This window comes from Penicillium nucicola (genome assembly GCF_028828085.1).
Source record: "Penicillium nucicola strain IBT 29836 chromosome Unknown utg000010l, whole genome shotgun sequence".
Taxonomy (NCBI): Eukaryota; Fungi; Ascomycota; class Eurotiomycetes; order Eurotiales; family Aspergillaceae; genus Penicillium; species Penicillium nucicola.
The window spans coordinates 4,645,483-4,663,971 of record NW_026643134.1 but is presented as its reverse complement, the minus strand read 5'-3'; the positions used below and the strand labels follow the sequence as shown (position 1 = coordinate 4,663,971).

General features: G+C 50.3%; 8 protein-coding genes across 8 annotated transcripts; 4 read left to right on the top strand and 4 right to left on the bottom strand.

Moving 5' to 3' along the window:
• Positions 1-101: 101 nt before the first annotated feature.
• On the bottom strand, positions 102-1,975 carry bna4 (kynurenine 3-monooxygenase; the record flags this gene model as incomplete). The annotated part of the gene is made up of 3 exons (XM_057132708.1): positions 102-1,307; positions 1,370-1,584; positions 1,861-1,975. The coding sequence occupies 3 exons, from the start codon at positions 1,973-1,975 to the stop codon at positions 102-104; spliced, it is 1,536 nt and encodes a 511-aa protein (XP_056980696.1).
• A 303-nt stretch (positions 1,976-2,278) lies between these two features.
• Positions 2,279-3,583, top strand: N7511_010330 (methionine aminopeptidase MAP1; the record flags this gene model as incomplete). Its single annotated transcript, XM_057132707.1, has 3 exons — positions 2,279-2,407; positions 2,489-2,887; positions 2,942-3,583. 3 exons carry the CDS (start codon positions 2,279-2,281, stop codon positions 3,581-3,583), a joined length of 1,170 nt encoding a protein of 389 aa, XP_056980695.1.
• A 379-nt stretch (positions 3,584-3,962) lies between these two features.
• Positions 3,963-5,822, top strand: N7511_010329 (putative MFS multidrug transporter; the record flags this gene model as incomplete). The annotated part of the gene is made up of 5 exons (XM_057132706.1): positions 3,963-4,154; positions 4,210-4,467; positions 4,521-4,699; positions 4,751-5,424; positions 5,479-5,822. The coding sequence occupies 5 exons, from the start codon at positions 3,963-3,965 to the stop codon at positions 5,820-5,822; spliced, it is 1,647 nt and encodes a 548-aa protein (XP_056980694.1).
• Positions 5,823-6,304: 482 nt separating this feature from the next.
• On the top strand, positions 6,305-9,703 carry N7511_010328 (EF hand domain protein; the record flags this gene model as incomplete). Its single annotated transcript, XM_057132705.1, has 1 exon — positions 6,305-9,703. One exon carries the CDS (start codon positions 6,305-6,307, stop codon positions 9,701-9,703), a length of 3,399 nt encoding a protein of 1,132 aa, XP_056980693.1.
• Positions 9,704-11,034: 1,331 nt separating this feature from the next.
• On the bottom strand, positions 11,035-11,841 carry N7511_010327 (uncharacterized protein; the record flags this gene model as incomplete). Its single annotated transcript, XM_057132704.1, has 1 exon — positions 11,035-11,841. One exon carries the CDS (start codon positions 11,839-11,841, stop codon positions 11,035-11,037), a length of 807 nt encoding a protein of 268 aa, XP_056980692.1.
• A 1,553-nt stretch (positions 11,842-13,394) lies between these two features.
• On the bottom strand, positions 13,395-14,613 carry N7511_010326 (uncharacterized protein; the record flags this gene model as incomplete). Its single annotated transcript, XM_057132703.1, has 3 exons — positions 13,395-13,454; positions 13,505-14,053; positions 14,137-14,613. 3 exons carry the CDS (start codon positions 14,611-14,613, stop codon positions 13,395-13,397), a joined length of 1,086 nt encoding a protein of 361 aa, XP_056980691.1.
• A 701-nt stretch (positions 14,614-15,314) lies between these two features.
• N7511_010325 (mitochondrial 37S ribosomal protein uS8m) lies at positions 15,315-15,827 on the bottom strand (the record flags this gene model as incomplete). Its single annotated transcript, XM_057132702.1, has 1 exon — positions 15,315-15,827. The coding sequence occupies one exon, from the start codon at positions 15,825-15,827 to the stop codon at positions 15,315-15,317; it is 513 nt and encodes a 170-aa protein (XP_056980690.1).
• Positions 15,828-16,276: 449 nt separating this feature from the next.
• On the top strand, positions 16,277-17,991 carry N7511_010324 (uncharacterized protein; the record flags this gene model as incomplete). Its single annotated transcript, XM_057132701.1, has 2 exons — positions 16,277-16,314; positions 16,380-17,991. The coding sequence occupies 2 exons, from the start codon at positions 16,277-16,279 to the stop codon at positions 17,989-17,991; spliced, it is 1,650 nt and encodes a 549-aa protein (XP_056980689.1).
• Positions 17,992-18,489: the final 498 nt, after the last annotated feature.

The window sequence follows — 18,489 nt, the reverse complement described above, 5'->3', positions numbered from 1 at the left end:
AATAGATACAAAGCGGATATCAAGTCAATAATGAACATCAAGAGACATGCATATCATCGCATTCCCTACATTCCAACGCACCACAACGCGTCATGTTTTCTTCAGATATGAGTGAACCTGCGGAAAGCTCTCAATCCAATACATGCCAAACGACACGAATATTGGAACAACCGCACAGGCGAGAAATACCTGGGATACTTCCACATCAAAATCGACAAAGCACCAGCACTAGCGATGAGAGCTCCGGTCAAACCGAGACCAAGCACGTCACTCTGGTGCTGAACAGCCTGGACGACTTCCGAGTAGCGCTGGTTGCTAAAGCTAACGCGGGCATACTGTGTCTTCCAACCAAAGAATGGGAACCGACGGTCTATCGTCTCTTCGATGGCCTTGCGCAGCTTGTACAGGGGTGATTTGACGCCAGCGCGCATCTCGAGGTAATTCTCCCTCGAGAGATCATTGATGGCGTGTGTATCAGCACAGCGCTGGTCTGTGTATGCCTGGAACGCGGCCTGGCGTTTGAGGCCTCGTGTGTAGACGCTTGAGTTAGGGTCGTAGACGCCGTGTTTATCGAGTTGCTCGAAAAGAACGCGGACGTCCTCCAGGCCTGCGTTTAATCCTTGGCCGTAAAATGGCAAGACTGCGTGTGCTGCGTCCCCGAGGATGGTGACGCTGGCGGCGAAGTGGTGCGGATTGCATTTTATACTAATCAGAGGGAGATGGGGGTTTGTTGCAAATTGTTCGGTTAGAGCTTCTGGGCTGATTAGTTCTGGTGATACGCCTGGGAAATGAGAGTCGAAGAATTCATGCAGTTCCTGTGGTTGGGTTTCCAGGAATGTGTAGTGTGAGGATGGTGCGAATAGGGTGCAGGTGAATGATTTGTCTGGCGATGGGAGCGCAATAAACATGAACTCGCGCCCAGGCCAGATGTGAAGGTGATTCGGTGAGATGCGGAAGTCTCCATCTTCTGAAGGAGGGATTCGGAATTCACACCATAAGGTGTCGATATATTCTTGCTGGTAGTCAACACGGGCAAACTTCATGAGATGGAAGCGTGCGGCCGAGTGTGCTCCGTCGGCGCCGATGAGGTAGTCGAAGGACACTTCATACTCTGGTACACGGCCAGCGATGCCCGCATCATCGGGCATAGGTGTCTCACCAGGGATTCGGCGCTCAAACCAGGCCTTGTTGGTGCGGAAGTCCGCACCAGTCAACTTGTAGTTAAAGAACAACTTGACATTAGGGGCCTTTTCCAACTCGTCGAGGAGTGCATTGTTGAGCGTTGATCGGTCGATTGAGTTAATAGCCTTATGAGAGTTAGCTAGGCTCGACATGCAGACAAGCTACTGCCATGCAGGTGATTGCGTACCCGGCCGTGGACGTCATAGGCTTGTGCAGCCTCCCACAGTTCCCCGCTGTCTCGGCCGTGAATCATCCGCCCATGCATGGGGATCGCGTCGCGGAGTACATTGTCGATCAAATCGGGCCGGTCCGAGTGCAGCATAGAATTAAGACCACGTTCAGACAGGGCTAGATTGATTGACTTGGTGAAGTTCAATGGCACGGTCGTAGGGTCCCGGAGATCTACGGATGGCCAAGTCAGATCGGGCAATTTCGCAATATATCACAACTGAGTCATGCGATGTGCAAGGGCTCTTGGGCACGACAGTCCAGTGCAATGGAGGCTGAACAAAAGGAATTTCTTGCCCATGAATCCAGGGACCTTGCGAGACACCGCCATAAGTAGGATGATTCATTGCCGGCCAGAGCTAGCAAGAACATTCTTTGACTGTGCACTATTGACCTCGCATAAAACTCCGGAGGAACAGGAATGTAACACGGAGAGTCTTGGGAACATACCGCCACGAAGTTCGTATACTTCGACCTCATCTCCTCTGGATGCAGCGTATAGCGCCGCCAACGCTCCCACCGGACCAGCACCCACAACAACCACTTTCTGCTTCGGGACAGCCATTATATGCAATTGACCAAGATGGCTAGAAGGATGCGACAAAAGTGCCCCGGTGGGAAGGGATAAATTCTCATCACGTGCTGCGAAATCGGCCGAAGACGTCAATTTCTTATCGGTTTATCGGTTGACACCTTAATGCCTCAGGTGTAAGTATATACCTGCGCTAGGCTTTGACAGGATTAGCGTCCGAGGCCTCAAGGCCCGCGGGGATTTTCTTGAGGTTTTTGGGCTTCTTTCTGATCCACTCTCTGATACCCTCAGAGCTTTATATATATTCTTTTCTCCTTTAGGGTCTGGTTTGTCACAATGGCTGAATCCCGCAAATGTCAGGGTACAGACTGCCCTAACCCGGCAGGCACCCTGCAGTGTCCGACATGTCTGAAGAGCGGCACCGACAGCTTCTTCTGTTCACAGGACTGTTTTAAGCGAAGCTGGGTAAGCACTTTCTCTGCGCAAAATGGAGGCTGCATGCAATGTTGTTCTCTGCAAGAGAAACCACCGGCTAATAAATTCCAGGCTGAACACAAGACCACCCACAAGAAGAGTAATATCCTCACCAACTTTTTCCCTCCGAAAGTAGTTTCTGAACCAGATCCAGCCACCGGCAACTATAACCCGTACCCGTCCTTCCCATACAAGGGTGCCCTGCGACCTGTCTACCCTCTCTCCGCCAAGCGAACCATCCCCAAGTCGATCCCGCACCCGGACTACGCCCGCGATGGTATCCCTCGTTCTGAGCAGAAGATCATTGGCCGCCATACCATCACTATTCTAAACAAGGAAGAGCAGGATGGTATGCGCAAGGTCTGTCGACTGGCTCGTGAGGTTTTGGATGAGGCTGCTCGCGCATTGAAGCCTGGTGTCACGACGGACCAGATTGATGAGATTGTCCACAAGGCTTGCATAGAGCGTGAAGTACGACGCTTTTTTTTTTTTTTTCTTCGTGTTCGCCTGCTGATAAAATCATAGTCTTATCCCTCGCCGTTGAACTATATGCATTTCCCGAAGTCCGTCTGCACCTCGGTTAACGAGACTATCTGTCACGGTATCCCCGATCAAAGACCGCTGGAGGATGGTGACATTGTCAACATTGATGTTACTCTGTACCATAAGGGCTTCCACGGAGATATCAACGAAACCTACTATGTTGGAGACAAGTCGCTCGCCAACTCCGACGCTGTCCGTGTGGTGGAAACCGCGCGCGAATGTCTGGACAAGTCCATTGACTTGGTCAAGCCCGGCATGCTTTTCCGTGATCCCGGAAACACGATCGAGAAGCACGCTAAGAGCCGCAACTGCAGTGTTGTCAAGACCTACTGTGGTCACGGTATCAACCAGCTTTTCCACTGCGCCCCCAACATTCCTCACTACGCTAAGAATAAGGCTGTTGGCACCGCAAAGCCCGGCATGTGTTTCACTATTGAGCCTATGATCAACATCGGTACTCACCGTGATTGCACCTGGCCCGATGACTGGACCAGCACCACTCAGGACGGTTCCCTTTCTGCTCAGTTTGAGCACACTATGCTCGTCACTGAGGATGGTGTCGAGGTTCTGACCGCACGCCTACCCGACTCACCCGGTGGTCCAGTTCCTATGCCCTCGGCATAGATTGACGCAAAACAGGAGTTGAAGAGACTTGCATTTTGGAATACCTTTTTGTAACCGAATTTACGACCGTTCAATGCCTAGATGCTATCGATGCTATCTGCATAATCATAGATATTAAACCAGACTAGTCCATAGTTTGCCGATGTAGTCGGGAATGAGATAGGCCTGAGCGGCATAGATGCGAGTGGAGATCGGCCATTGGCCGAGACGGCTAAGTCGGATTTGTCAGTGAGGGGAGGGCTTATCTGCACGTGAGGCTAGGAAGAGGCCTTGTATGTTTTTGCGACTCCGCTTTTTCTCTTTCTTGGGGCTTTCAGTTGAGTCACTTTGTCCTTTGAGGCCATCTGGAGCAAGTCGAAGATAGGCATCGATCTCGACAATGGCTCCAGAGAGTTCGCCAAGCGAGACTTCCCCTTTGCTGGGGTCAAGCACCGGCACTGTTTCCAACGGCACGATTCCCGATAACAATGTGGAATCAGGAGTCCCGGTCCAAGGTGAGGACCAGCTGAAGGAGCCCTTCTCTGATGCTCAGAAGCAGCTCAAGTATATTGTACCTGCGATCTCGCTCGGAGTAAGTCTTTGGTAACCACTATGTGATTCTTCCTTGTGACTCATTCGCTCTATAGATCTTCTTGTCGGCGGCAGATCAGACAATTATCATGGCCAGTTATGGTCAGATTGGTAGTGATCTGAAATCTCTCAATCTGACCAGCTGGATTGCAACCTCGTATTTTCTGACCCTGACCTCGTTCCAACCGCTATATGGAAAGCTGAGCGATATCTTTGGTCGTAAGCCATGCCTGCTGTTTGCATATGCCATTTTCGGTATTGGCTGTCTATTCTGTGGCCTGGCACGGAATATCAATGAATTGATTGCTGCTCGCGTGAGTTCCCAAAATAACCTCTAAATAGTGCTTTACTGATTGCTTTCTACTAGGTCTTCCAAGGCATTGGCGGGGGTGGTATGACCACTGTTGTTAGCATCCTGATGAGCGATATTGTGCCCCTTCGTGACCGAGGTGTGTGGCAAGGCGTTATCAACATCATTTATGCCACGGGATCCGGTACCGGTGCGCCGTTGGGGGGAATCTTGGCCGATTACATTGGCTGGCGTTGGTATGAATGATGCATGCCCCACCCAAAATGGTGTGCTAACACTTCGTTTAGGGCTTTCCTAGCGCAATTTCCCCTTTGCATTGTCGCATTCGTTGCCGTCTCGTTTATGCTAAAGCTCCCGGAGCGTGAGAGCACTCACTGGAAAACAAAGCTGCATCGAATTGATTTCCTCGGCGCTATTGTTCTTGTAGGAGCTGTTCTTGGCTTCTTGGTTGGCCTTGACCGTGGTAGTAACGTATCATGGAAGTTACCCTTGACTATCATCTCGCTGAGTGTCTCCGCTTTCTTGTTTGTCATCTTCATCCTGGTTGAGATCTACTTGGCAGCCGAACCCTTTGCGCCGGGTCATATTATCTTCAACCGCACTTTCTTTGCGTGCTATTGTTGCAACTTCTTCAGCTTTGGGGGTTGGCTAGCTGCGCTGTTCTACATCCCGCTATACTTCCAGGCTGTTGATGGCGTATCTGCCACCGTCGCTGGTTTGCGTCTACTGCCAAGTATTTTCTGTGGTGTGTCCGGTTCAGTATTTGCGGGCATGCTAATGAAGTGGTATGGCAAGTATTACTGGTTGACGGTTGTTGCGTATGCCTTCCTGACAACCGGTTGCTTCTGCATCTATCTGTTCTCCGGGGGTGTTGTAGCCAGCACTGTCCCCATGATCGTGGGTATGATGATTGCCGCATTTGGAAATGGCATTGGCGTCACCACCACTTTGATAGGTTTGAGTAAGTTTTCATCTACCCCTGCAACCCCTGGATATATACTAAGCAATGACTCAGTCTCCAACGCTACTTACGAAGACCAAGCAGTAGTAACTGCTTGCTCTTATTTGTTCCGCTCATTGGGGTCCGTAATTGGACTCTCATTATCATCGACTGTTGTTCAACAGCTCCTCCGCGACCGACTGAGGTCTGGACTAAAGGACAGCAAGAACATAGATCAGATCGTTGAAGGCGTGCGAGAAAGTCTTAATTTTATCAAGACACTAGATCCACAGACCGCTCGGATTGTGCGGGATGCCTATGGCTGGTCCACTAACAAGGGATTCGCCTTTATGGTTGGTGTGGTATTCTTTGCTCTGCTGAGCGGCTTCTTTATCCGCGAAAGCAAGCTTAGCCGCTGAGCTAAAAAAGGGAATATCAATTTTCCCCAAATGTTGTATGGTGTGAACGGACGTTGACAAGTACATATCTAGCCTTCGAGCTGGGGTTTAGACTGTTTATATTGAGCATACATAGTAGATCAATTCAGTAACCTACTAGGTAAAAAACATGCTGCGAATGAATGTATTTCAAATTATTGACTCTTTGAGACTTCACCGTATATAGATGTATAATTCCTGATGGCTACTTACGCAGGTGTAAAGAATTTCTTTCTTTTGCTTTCTTTGTCGTCGCCAGGAAGTATAGCTTACTAAGCTGAGCTCCGCGCTTCGGCAACGTTTCAAATGCACTCTTGGTTGGTCACTTAACATCAGAGCTTTTGATTGTTTCTCTTTGCGATTCAGATTGTTTTGATGGGCTTAGGACCAGGATGAGCCTCACCTTGTTTTCCTGACATTCTCTGTGCAGCTTCTGACAGCTCTTCCGCCTCCCAACCTCCGCAATGTCCCAACCGCACTCGGGGCCGGTCTCACTAGCTCGATATCGCCCCATTCTCTACCTATTCACTGGCGTTGCTGCCGCCTATGCGATTCTTTATGTTCACAGCAGTATCGTCGGGCAAGCTCCCCCGTCCTCAATCCGACGCCGAGGTGCTGTACGCCGCTCAAGAAGAACCGAAGCCGAAGAGCTCGAAATCGTTGATACTCCGTCTTACCGAGCCATCGCCCACCTGGAACAGCTAGAGCGCCAAAATGGCGTTTATGGGACCTTCCGCATTGAGACAGAAGATGGCCGGCGTGTGGAAAGCGGCCTTCTACCATCGCTACTCGCAACACGCGACCAGCTTATGGAGGAAGTTGGCGTCCCGTCTGCTCATGCGGAGCGCATGCGTGAAATGATGGAGGACACCTTCCTGGAGTCGTTCCTTGCACTCGACTTCCCATCCGCACATACCCTTGTAGAGGACAGTCCCGAAAGAACATACTTGACGGAACAGCTCCAGCACCGGGGTATCTCCCGGGCCGGTATTGAACGGGCATTAGTGCGGTTCAATGGAGATCAGAACTATGGAGAGGAGCTACGTCGGCGCCGACAGAATGGTGAACGGGTTACCCTTTCCACTTCTACCTTCCCCGATGTGCCTACGCCCCCACAGAATGCTGACGGGGTGGAGACGGTAGCAGATGACCAGAGTGTTTTCTCGTGGCGGGAGGGAAACAACGATGCATCGCCTACTCGTGAGGGCCAGAACCTGCTAAATCTGCTCTACCACATCGCCGAAGATCAGGCGAGGAGAGACGGGTACATTCATCGTGGAGTTACATGCAACAGCTGTGGCGCGATGCCGATCCAGGGAATCAGATACCGCTGTGCAAATTGCATTGATTACGATCTCTGTGAGACTTGCGAGGCGATGCAAGTGCACATCAAGACCCATTTGTTCTACAAAGTCCGGATCCCAGCTCCTTTCCTTGGGAACCCTCGCCAATCTCAGCCCGTGTGGTATCCTGGAAAGCCTTCGATGCTCCCGCGGAGCCTCCCTCGTCCTCTGGCCAGGCGTCTCATGAAAGACACCAATTTTGAAAATACAGAGCTTGATGCACTCTGGGATCAGTTTCGCTGTTTGGCAAATTATGAGTGGGCAGATGATCCCAACAAGTTGTACATGGCCATCGACCGCAAAACCTTTGACCGATGCTTTGTGCCAAATACCTCTATCAGGCCACCACCTCCGAGTCTCATTTACGACCGAATGTTCGCGTTTTACGACACCAATGGCGATAATCTTATTGGATTTGAAGAATTCCTCAAGGGGTTGGCCAGTCTCAATAACAAGAGTAACGATGAGAGACTGCGACGTGTATTCCGTGGTTATGACATCGATGGAGATGGTTTCGTCGAGCGAAAGGACTTCCTTAGAGTCTTCAGGGCGTACTATGCTCTGAGCAGAGAACTTACCAGAGACATGGTTGCGGGTATGGAAGATGATTTCTTGGAAGGTGGTGCCCGCGACGTGGTTCTCGGTAGCCAGCCCATCAGTTCTGCATTCCCTGGCAGCATTCCTTCCGGTGAACGTTCACGTATCGGGGAAGGCAAGCGCATGAACCGGGATGGTGACATGGAAATAATAGACAACGAAGGTATCTTGCGACAGGACGGTGCTGACAATGGTGATCGACACTCAGTCGTGGGCGATGCAGCTGTCCGAGAGCAGTTTGGTCGAGTGCGGCCAATGTTCCCCTCTACACTTCGCCTGGCACCTACCGACTCTCCGCATCGTCCAGGTGATGCAGGTGAGGACGAAGATGAAGGCGATGATGACGAGGAGAATGATGATAACGACCGTGCTAGCGAAAGCGGTTCGGATCGGTCTAGCTCTTCAGTGGCTAGTGACACCTGGCCACCAGCTGAGCACATCCGTGAGGAAGTTATAGTCGAGGCCCTTGGATCCTATATACCTCCTCAGGATATTACAGATCCGATTGATCGGGCCCGCGTTGCCACTACCATTTATCGTAGGCTGCGCGATGATGATCAAAGGCGGATTGATGAGACGCGTCGGCATGGCATCGACGAGCGCTGGAGACGCCGAGCATTCTACACGGACGAGGAGGATGGCGCCGTTGCCCCTGAGGGCTACGAGAGAGATCCAGCTATCGATAACTCGAGCGATGAAGACGACATTGATGAAGTTGATTCACATCCTCCCTCTCCCCGTTCCCGGTCTTCATCTAAGGTACGATTCCAGGATGATCTGACTGACGACTATGACCTCCGATCCAACCCATCGACTTCGTCACGAAGCATCCCTGTTGGTGAACGATGGGGTGGCTTCGAGATCCCAGAAGTCGAAAGAGATGTCGGTAAGGAGATTCTGTATCAAGTGACGCAGCAAGGGTTCAATGAGCTTCTTGACATTCTGTTCAAGCCTCGGGAAGATCTGATGATGGAGGTTCACCGCACCCGCGCTGATCGCAGGGTCTGGGCCCGCGAGATCGAAATGGCAGCAAAGGAGGGACCTCAGAAACGTTCCCCTAAAGAGGATGTGCCTACTGAAGAAGAACTTGAAAAAGCTACCGTCGCCCAGCCGCTCGATGATCTGTTGCAGCGCGCTGGATACGTGGTGCAAAGTCCAGTCCTTGAGCCTCGCAACACGGCGCCAATTTTGGCACCTCCTTTGTTTGATGCCAATGCCTTGGATGATGATGATGATGATGACGAGGATGATATACGACCAACCCATCTCAATAATCCCGATTACGAACCTCATCACTGGCGAGGAGGCTCCTTTGGATTCGATTACACATCCACCGCCTCCTCTCAATCTGATGATGAAACCATCTCACAAACATCCGATGGTGAACCATCCAGCTTAACTGTCGAGGACACAACACCATCCTACGACCCAACTCTCCCACATCATCGCCCGGACGCAGATACCCTTCATTCCGGTGTCTCCTTCCATGCTGATGTCTTCCAGCCACAGTCCGAAATATCAGACTGGGCCTCCGAATCATCTCCAACCACAAGTACAAACCCTGACCTCCCCGCTCAACTTCGCCTCGAGCCCCACGGCACAACCTCCCTCCCTGCCCCGACATCTCCCCACTCCTCTCCAGAAGCCGAGGCAACCGCGCCGAAGCTTCCCCCCTCCCCTATGCAACCACTCCCACCCCCGCACCGGGTCAGTGACCAGGCTCCTGAGTCCGCTGCCCCTCGTCGACCTTCGCCTAAAACACTGGCTCGATGGGCCTATCTAGATCAGATTGAGCGCGAGGCTAAGGAGCGTGGTGGTAGCGGTGCAAGACTCAGTTTTGAGGAGTTTTCACGCCGTATGGCTGCTGATCGGGGACGTCGTCTGGCTTTTGTGGCTAGCTGGATTGAGATGGCTAGTTTCTAGGGTCTCTTATTCGAATTGTGTGTACATTATTACTGAATTTAGCGGCTCTCGGTGTTTATCCGGTTTTGTTAATATCGTTATGCCTTCATGGCGCAAGTGTGCGAAAAACATATATATATTCATGAACCCCGACAAATTCCTGCAGTCTAATTATCGATCCCTATCGTTATTGGTAATAAAAGAATGTTATAAATTATTTAGGATTCAACAATCAGAAGATATGTGAAATTGCAATTAGCATGCTTCAAAATATAGTGACATGATTCATGTCGGCTACTTGTGGCCGAATATTTCATGGCTCTAAGATTTGAAATTCCCGCTGATATAGTCAGTAATGAGTAGTTCTTACATCAACAAGTTTCCTGGTCTAGCGGTTATGATTTTCCGTTAACAATTGCTTCTAGCATCTGTTCCGGAAAGGTTCTGGGTTCGATTCCCAGGGAAACTATTTTTTGTGTTTTTGATCTCCTACCTTTCCCGAACGGAGCCCTAGCCTCAATAGTAATTTTGTTTTTGACATTCTTTTTATTCAAATCAAGTCGGGCTCAAATGCGTTGGTCGTTGTATAGTAAAAAAAAAGCATCGCTTGAAGACCTGAGACAATCCATTTATTAGTAGAGAACGAAAAGCAATTGAATCACCCAAAGAATACAATTAGATAAAACAGACATCGAGCTTAACTTAATCTCACAAATATACAAGAAAAAGATATCCGGAGCAGTGCTTCAACCTTGGGTTGTGCCCAAAGCCTGTCATTGGGTTGTAACGAATCGATTGCCCCGTGCAATTTTGGTCGACTCAATCAACGACAACATGCGGTGTGATCAGGACACGATCGAACCGAGAATGCGAAGCGAACGGTCGAGAAATCGTCAGAAAAGAACAAAAACGAAACATGATGCTGCGAGTGACATAACGCATGATGGCGGTAAATTCTGACCACCAATATCCATTCATTTAAAACATACATCAACCTCATGTGACTTGGACTGGACAGAAAACGAAGGACCTGCCTCCCTGCAGATAGCAGGACCCGAATATGTTTCTGCCAGCCGTGGGAATTCCATCCTTCAAATATCTGGGCTGGGTAGTTCTGCCTGGGAGTCCATCCTGAGTGGGTTTTACTTAATATCCGGGGTACATTTCCTCCAAGGACGGGGGTTTCGAGTGAATAATGGGACATGATCCAGGGTAGTGGTAAAACAAGAACAAAGCAAAAGGGCAGCGCAATCCATGAGAGCGCGGTGCTCAACGGAGACTCATTAAAACCGTGGCGTCCAACCAGGGATTCCTTTTTTTATAGAGAAATGGTCATCTTCCATCCGGTGGATTCAAGTGTTGGCGAATCTCACACGACGGCCACGTCGCTCCAAGATCAGCTTCTCGGTGTCAACATAAAGACAATCGAGAAAATGCATGGCGCTGGAATCTTTCAGGATCTTGGCAACCTGGATTCCGGCAGAGATCAGCTGCAGCACGTTGCGATCATCCTTAACCGGTCTGGACTGGTGCTTGGCAGCGTGACGCATCTCCAGGGAGTTTTCCAGCACCGTGATGAGCTGCTTGATTTGGCGGTTGTACAAGAGATGGGCGGGGATGCGGCGTGTCGTAGCCAGGCGCTTCAAGAGGTGCACCCACTCGGTCCACTCGCGGTCCGAGGGAACCTTGACGGGTCTCTTGTCCTGTTCGATTGGAACGCGGAACTGATACTTTGCGACGAAGTCATAGGCGCATCGGGATAAGCGGTCGTTGACTTTGTGGAGAATGCTGTCTTGCTCTGAGGCATCGAGATTAGTAGGGAGCTCAGGGAGCTCCTTGTCCTGGGCTGCGATGACCTGCTTGGTGGGTGGTTCCAGGAGCTGATGTGGGCCATCAAATTCATCCCGGTTGGAGGTCCGTCTCTGGGAGTAATAGTGTGGGCTTCCTCTGGACTTATCAGCAGCTCGCCGGCTGTTTCTTTCCATGACATACTCTGGGCTCTCCGGGGTGGGCATTGATCCAAGGTCCCGCCTGAGGGATTCCTGAGGCAAGTGAGCCGGGTGGCTCCATTCATAGTTCCGGGGTGGAGGCACTGGTTGTCCGGAAGGATAGGACACCCTTCCAATAGGGGAGTTCATCATATGGCCGTGGGCGTCCATAGAGATGGGGGCTCCATGGTAGCGAGAGGGATCAAAATCCATAGACCCTACAGACATATGACGGTCGTCTCTGTAGCCATATCCGCGGGGAGTAGTTGGCGACCTTTTACCATTTAGTAACCATATTGGGAGTAGTTTTGACGAACACAAAGACATAATTGGACGAGTGGAATGATGGCGGAAAAATACCTTTGTTGGTAGATGACGGGGGAGGTCGCCGGGGGGTCCATAAACGGGATGTTGATCCATGGTGCTGCTACGGAGTATAAGCATCGGGTTCCAATATGTTTGGCGTAGGAGTAGGAGAGGGAATGGCGATAGTTGACTTTGCTGACCTATGGCGAGACCAAGTATCCAATTTGGAGTTGATTGAACTTGCACAAGAACCAAGACTTGCTGGGAAAGAGAACGGGTTCAGGCTTGCCGATCCAGCAGTTAATGGATGATGGGGAAGGATGGGTAGCATGGAGAAAGTAAGACAAGGCTTTACAGCAGCCTAATATAAACTTGAATTTAATGTTTGAAAGTACAAAGGAAGAGATATGATGGAAGATTTGGACGAATCCACGATGAGAAAAGGACAGGTTATAAATATAAACCACAGAAAATGATCCAAGCCGGGCTGAGTAGATGCGCGTGCCTGACAAAGGGGGGAACCAAAGCGAGTCTCAAGACCTATGCAACGGCAACAGAAGTGGATTGAGAGCCGCGCTAAAAGACTTTACGCCAGTGGCGTCGGTGGAGATGTAATCTAGGGAGATGAGGTCTTTGCTGCCTGGGCACTGTTGAAGTCCCAGAGGCCAATTGCGTAAGATAAACAGGGAACCGCTACTGCCAAACGCCAGCGCCATTGAAGATCTCGATCGATCAAGTATGGAACCGGTGTACACGCTCGTTGGCAGGCGAGACGCTGTGGGGCTTTCTGTTGGTGCATAGACATAACGCTGGTGGGACGACAGACATGGTTCAAAGCCTCGATCTTCATAAATTAGTGGACAATCCCCAACATCCCGGGTTCCACGCCACTTTCACCCTGGTTTGACAATCATATCGGGGTAAAGTCTTGGGCAGCAAGATGGATGTTGGGTAGGAAGTGCAGGGACTGGGGTGCCTCTGGGATATTGGCTACCCAAATGTTGCAGAGAGGGTGAGATCTGCGTCGAAGGTAGACATGTCATGACCTGAGGCTGAGGCAAATCCCGTGACGCGCAGTCAATCTGTGTTGGGCTCTTTGGGCTGGTTTGAGGCCCAATGCCAATAAGCCGCATGGACCATGTCTCTGCCTCAAACATTCTCAGAGATGAACTTCGTCAATTGTGGAGAGCTCAGCTAGCTGTGGTCAACGGAGCATTGCAGCCCAACAGCCCAATGTCTGTGCTCGAGTATGAACCGGGCATTGTTATCAACAACACCCCGGCCAGGGAAGCCATGAAATCATATCATTGCCCCCTTCCTAAGAGAGGAACTCATAACGATCGTGTTATCTTCAGGGTATCACTCCAGCCGTTTTGCAGTCAGAAACTCTATCTTGATCTCCATCAACCTCGCATTGGCTACATTTTCCGGGTGGTGATTTCGGCCGGTAACTTGACCCCAAGGCGAGAAGCATAATCCTGGTTCCGGTTAGCATTGTGATTTCTTTGTGCTTGTGATACCCACTTACCTCACAGCTTAACCGGATACCTTCTTCAATGCCAATACGGGCCTCGTACCCCAGTATCTCTTTAGCTTTCTCGCCACTGGCATATCGAATAGCACATGCATCTTGAACACTCCCACGGCTCAGGGTTGCCGTTGTTCCCATTACCCGGGTGACTGTCTCACACGCCAGTCCGGCAAAAAGTGCCAGGGCCTCTGGGATCCGCAATTCGAATGGGGGAATGTGCCCAAAATGAGCCCATATCGCCAGACACAAATCCCGAAATGTGATAGGTTCGTTATTTTGGATAAAAAAGAATTCCCCGGCAGCAGTGCGAGTTGATACCAGATTCTCTATCGCTAGGATGTGGGCATCGGCGACATTGCTGACGTAGGTGACATCCCACAAATTTAGTCCATCCCCGATGAGAAAAGGGGTTTCGTACTTGGAAATACATGCGTGGATCGGCGGGAGCAATTGACAATCACCTGGTCCACAAAGTACCGATGGCCGAAGGGCACATGTTGCCAATTCGCTGCTGGAGGCTTTGAGAACAAGTGCTTCTGCTGCAGCCTATCAAACGTTTGTTAGTATTTTTTTTCCCTTATAAGCGTGGCGTAAGATGGAGGCGGTCAACTGAGGTGCGGTGCGCTTACCTTGGATTCTCCATAGATGGTAGACCTGGCTGCCGAGGGCCATTCCTCTGTGATGTTGGTATAAGGATTGCTCGTATCATCAGTCACCACACAACATGTACTAGTGTAGACAAAAGCAATGACACCGGTTTGCTGAGCTGAATTCAGCATGTTTCGTGTCCCTTCGAAGTTAGTCTTCCACGTCTCCCCTTCAAGCTGGCGTCCGAACCGCTCAGCCAGGTCTGGGATGAGTCCAGCAGTATGGACAACGACATTTGGCCTTGTGGCTCTGAAAGCATCAGCTACTGCCTCAGCTGAGGTTATATCAAGTTGAATGCACGAGACATTGTGTGGCAGAGCGTGCTGGGGCCGTGGAGGATTCTGGTCGATGACGGTGATGGCAACGTCCGGGTATTTTTGAGCAAGAGCCCGTACAATGGCCGCGCCTACAAATCCTGTACCTCCAGAGACCAGGACCTTGGAGAATGAGTGGCTCATTATGAGAATTTTGATGTTATTGAGGAGGGAGGAGTGAATTTCGTCATAGCCGACATCAGATTATCCTCCGCAGTGTGGCACAAGGTCAATGGGAGTATAACGTTATACACCTCATTCTTCCCAATTGCCTCTCAAATAGCACCCTCACTGTTGTCCCATATCTTCCTATGTGATATCAGTATGTGAGATCAATGGAGTTACCATTTGGGTCATGGTTCTCGCTGTCTTTGTTTTCGTCCTCGTCTTTTCCTAAACTCTAGTTGACAAGTCAGTTGAGGAGAAGTAATTAAGAACCATCTATAACCTGACCTGTTGAAGGGGAGGCTTTTCATACAGAAGGGCACTCGCATAGACTGTATCCAATTAGCAGTACACATAATGACCACATAGAACGACCAGCTCATATATAAAGAGGAGAACATGGACATCTTTCAAGTCATAATCTATACACTATTGTCACATTGAGAACAGCTGCACAACCAGCAGAGTACACAGAATGCGAAATACACGCAGATATCTAATATACAGATCCTTGAACTAGGTATTAACCCAAACGGTCACAAAGGACGAATCTCGGCAAGAGCCATCGCTGCGACTAACCAACAAAACTCCAAAGTAAATGCGAAAGAATACAGAGGAAAGAAATGAAAACACCCCAGCGGTCACTCGGGAAACATGGAGCCGCCGAAACAATCACAGGCTTATAGCACACGGCACAGAACCAAACCGCCGAGCTTCTTCTCAACACATTCACGCGCCTCCATAATGCCCTTGTCTGTAGAGAGGAACAGGCTCTCACCAGGCGAGCGGAGGCCAGCCACACCTCCGGATTCCTTGCCACAGACGACCAGGCGGAGACCCTCGACATCAATATTCACCCGTCGGGTGGGCTTGCTGACCATCTTGACCTTGCCTAGGACGGACTCGTTCTGCCAATACTTCAGACCGAGCCACAACCGCCTTGAGGCGATGTTGTCGCGGGTGATTGGCTCAATTCCTTCGGTGGTATCGTTGGCAGCTGGGAAGCCGAGGATGGCATGGGCCGGGGGAGGTGTCGGGCCTCCGCGGACTACGGAGGAGATGTAGCCGGAGTTTTGGAGGGCGAGGGAGAGCTTTAGGTGAAGGTTGCTGTTGGGAATGGAGGTGAGGGCAAGGCGAGCCTTGGTGGCATTGTTGAGGTGCGAGCACACGGCAGCGAGGTTGACGAGAGACATTTTGATGGTAGCAATAGGGCCCTACCGGCGGCCGTTTGGAGAACAAAGGTGTTGTGGAGGTGTTTGAATCCTTGTTAGAACAGAAAAAAGGAGAATCCCAGGTGCGCAAATGGGGTGACAGGTGTTGACAAAGCTTGACGTGCAATTGTCCGGGGGAATCAAAGACAGGAGATCGGTGATGCAGCACCGACTTGCTTGCGATTATTCGGGGTGGAAATTTTCGGAGAAACGGTAATTCCGTGCGATGGGTGACCAGGTACCCGATACTTTACCGCCCGCAGTGGATATATGTGATGGCCAAGTCACCAGTACCATGCCATCACATCACCTTCTAAGCGCCCAACGAGTAGTCAAACTTATATAATTTACCCCTCAGTCTAGCTGTGCTCTTCAATAGAATCTCTCTTTCTCTTTCTCTTTCTTCACTTCTTTGTTCTTTGATATACATCATGCCACCATTAGCCGGGGAGGAGCGTCTATTGACGGTGTAAGCCGAACTAACTTTCCCATGAAGCTGAAGACGTTGGATCTGGTCTAATGCAGAAGTAATAGGTTTGCAGATATACATTACTATTTCACAGAGCCAACCCGGAGACCGTCGCCATATCACCACCGCTTTGACAAGGGCTCATATCTATATGTGTACCATGACGCCGCTCAGAACAAAGCCCGCATTGAGATAGCCAATAATCCTGGGTCGCCAGAGCAGGATGCATTTTGCGGAGACTTGAATAATGTACACATTCGACACTCGTCTCAATTCCCAACACTCTGTACCCTGACCGTCGATGCACACACGAACCCGTCTCAGCAAAACACATATTCATCAGCGTCCCCTCGGCATGAATGGCGTCTGCCTAGTGGGGACCCGCGGGATGATCCAAATGATCTCCGAGATTATCCCCGTCTTCATACACTAGATATCTACTTCTGGGGCCAGGAAGATGCGACCCAATTCTTGGACACAGCGGAAGTAGTCCTCCCCAAGACCCAAGTCGAAACAGACAGGGAGCCAGCTCTCCAACCAGAGCAACCCTTAAGTTCAGTGGTCCAACAACTTGAAAATGTCGCCGTCTCAGACCCAGCCTACCAAAACGGTCAGACACGTAACTCTCGGTCCGACCCCCAAATCACAGAATCTCAGGGCAAAGGACTTTCCCAATCAACCAACTTCCATCCACCTCCTCCAAGTGGCCTACCAACCGATCAGAGCCAAAGCACCGGCTACTTCCCAGTAGAGGAAAAAAAAGACCCAGCAAGCTTCGCCCCGCTGCCATATAACCCAGCAGCCCCAGCAGCCCCAGAACCGATCAAGCATCGCGAGAAGACCCCACCTCCAGAAGATGGCATGGACGGCACAGGCCTAGCAGCTGCCCTCGCAGCAGACAGTGGCGTTCCCTACACACCCCCACATCAAGTAATCGGTGGCGTAGGAGGTGTAGGAGGATTCGCATCACCCCCACCCTCAAACCCAACACCGGGACTATCCTATGTTGGTCCACCAACAACAACATCAATTGGAGCATCAAGCTACGCTTCACCACCGCCCAGTGCAGGCTTACAGCACACAAGCTCGTTCTCAACTCACTCTTCCATGCAGAGCCCTGGCCTACCTCCACCGTCATACCCCCAGTCTTTCCTTACTGGCACGAGTAATCAGCCGTGGAATGGCAGTGGCAGTCCACAAAGATCGAATTCATTGTCTTTTGCACCGCCACCGCAGCAGCCGGCTCAGTTTCAGGATGTAAAAGCTAGTCCGCAGAGACAGGGCTCTATGTCGTTTGCACCGCCGCCTCAGGACCCTAATGCTCATTTGTATGACCAGCAGGTTTATGGGTGTTCGTCCCAGCCTTCGGCTCAGTTACAACAACAGCAGTTACAGCAGCAGCAACAGGCTTCAGTGCCGGTTCCTATGGGTGGGTTCTCGAATTACTCGTATGACAAGGCACCTAGTCAGCAGCAGAGACAGCCTGGTGCGTCTGAGTATGATATTCATAGTCAGGCTTATCGGCCTACGGAGGTAGAGGCTGGGTCTCATTATCAAAAGTATGCCCAGAAGGCTATGAAGAATCCTGGACAGAGGCCGAGGAAGTTGGAGGATAAGGCAGAGCGGTTGGAGAGTGGTGTTAACCGGTTTTTTAAGAAGCTTGAGAAAAGGCTGTGATGGTTCTTGCTTTGTTCTTTCTGATAAGTTTTGGCTTTGCATATTTGTTTTTCTTGTTGGTCATTGCTGGTCATGATCATACTGAAGCGTTTAGTCTGTTAAACAATGATCATCAGTCTTTTTACATCTCCACATTCATATGGGTTTACGAATTTATTCAAGACTCGGAAATGGGCCAAAATGAAGTAAATGTTTCCTTGTAAAGCTTTGAACCCCGCTGTATTGACAAATCAAGATGCTAAATTCAATACATGTAATGCACCTAAGCGCTAAGAATAATGTGCTCAAAATCGGTACAGAGAATGCAAAGGAAGAAAGAATAACCGGAGAACCCAAAACATAAAAGGGGAGATGATGCTAGAATGGAGAAGATAAAAGCCCCTGGCGGTATGAAAGCTTGGAAAACTGAGGGCAAGCCTCAAAAGAGATAAGAGGTCCACGGTGGGCAAGAAGAGAAAAGCCAGAGGGTTAACCAAACAGATTAAAATGTTTCAAAAT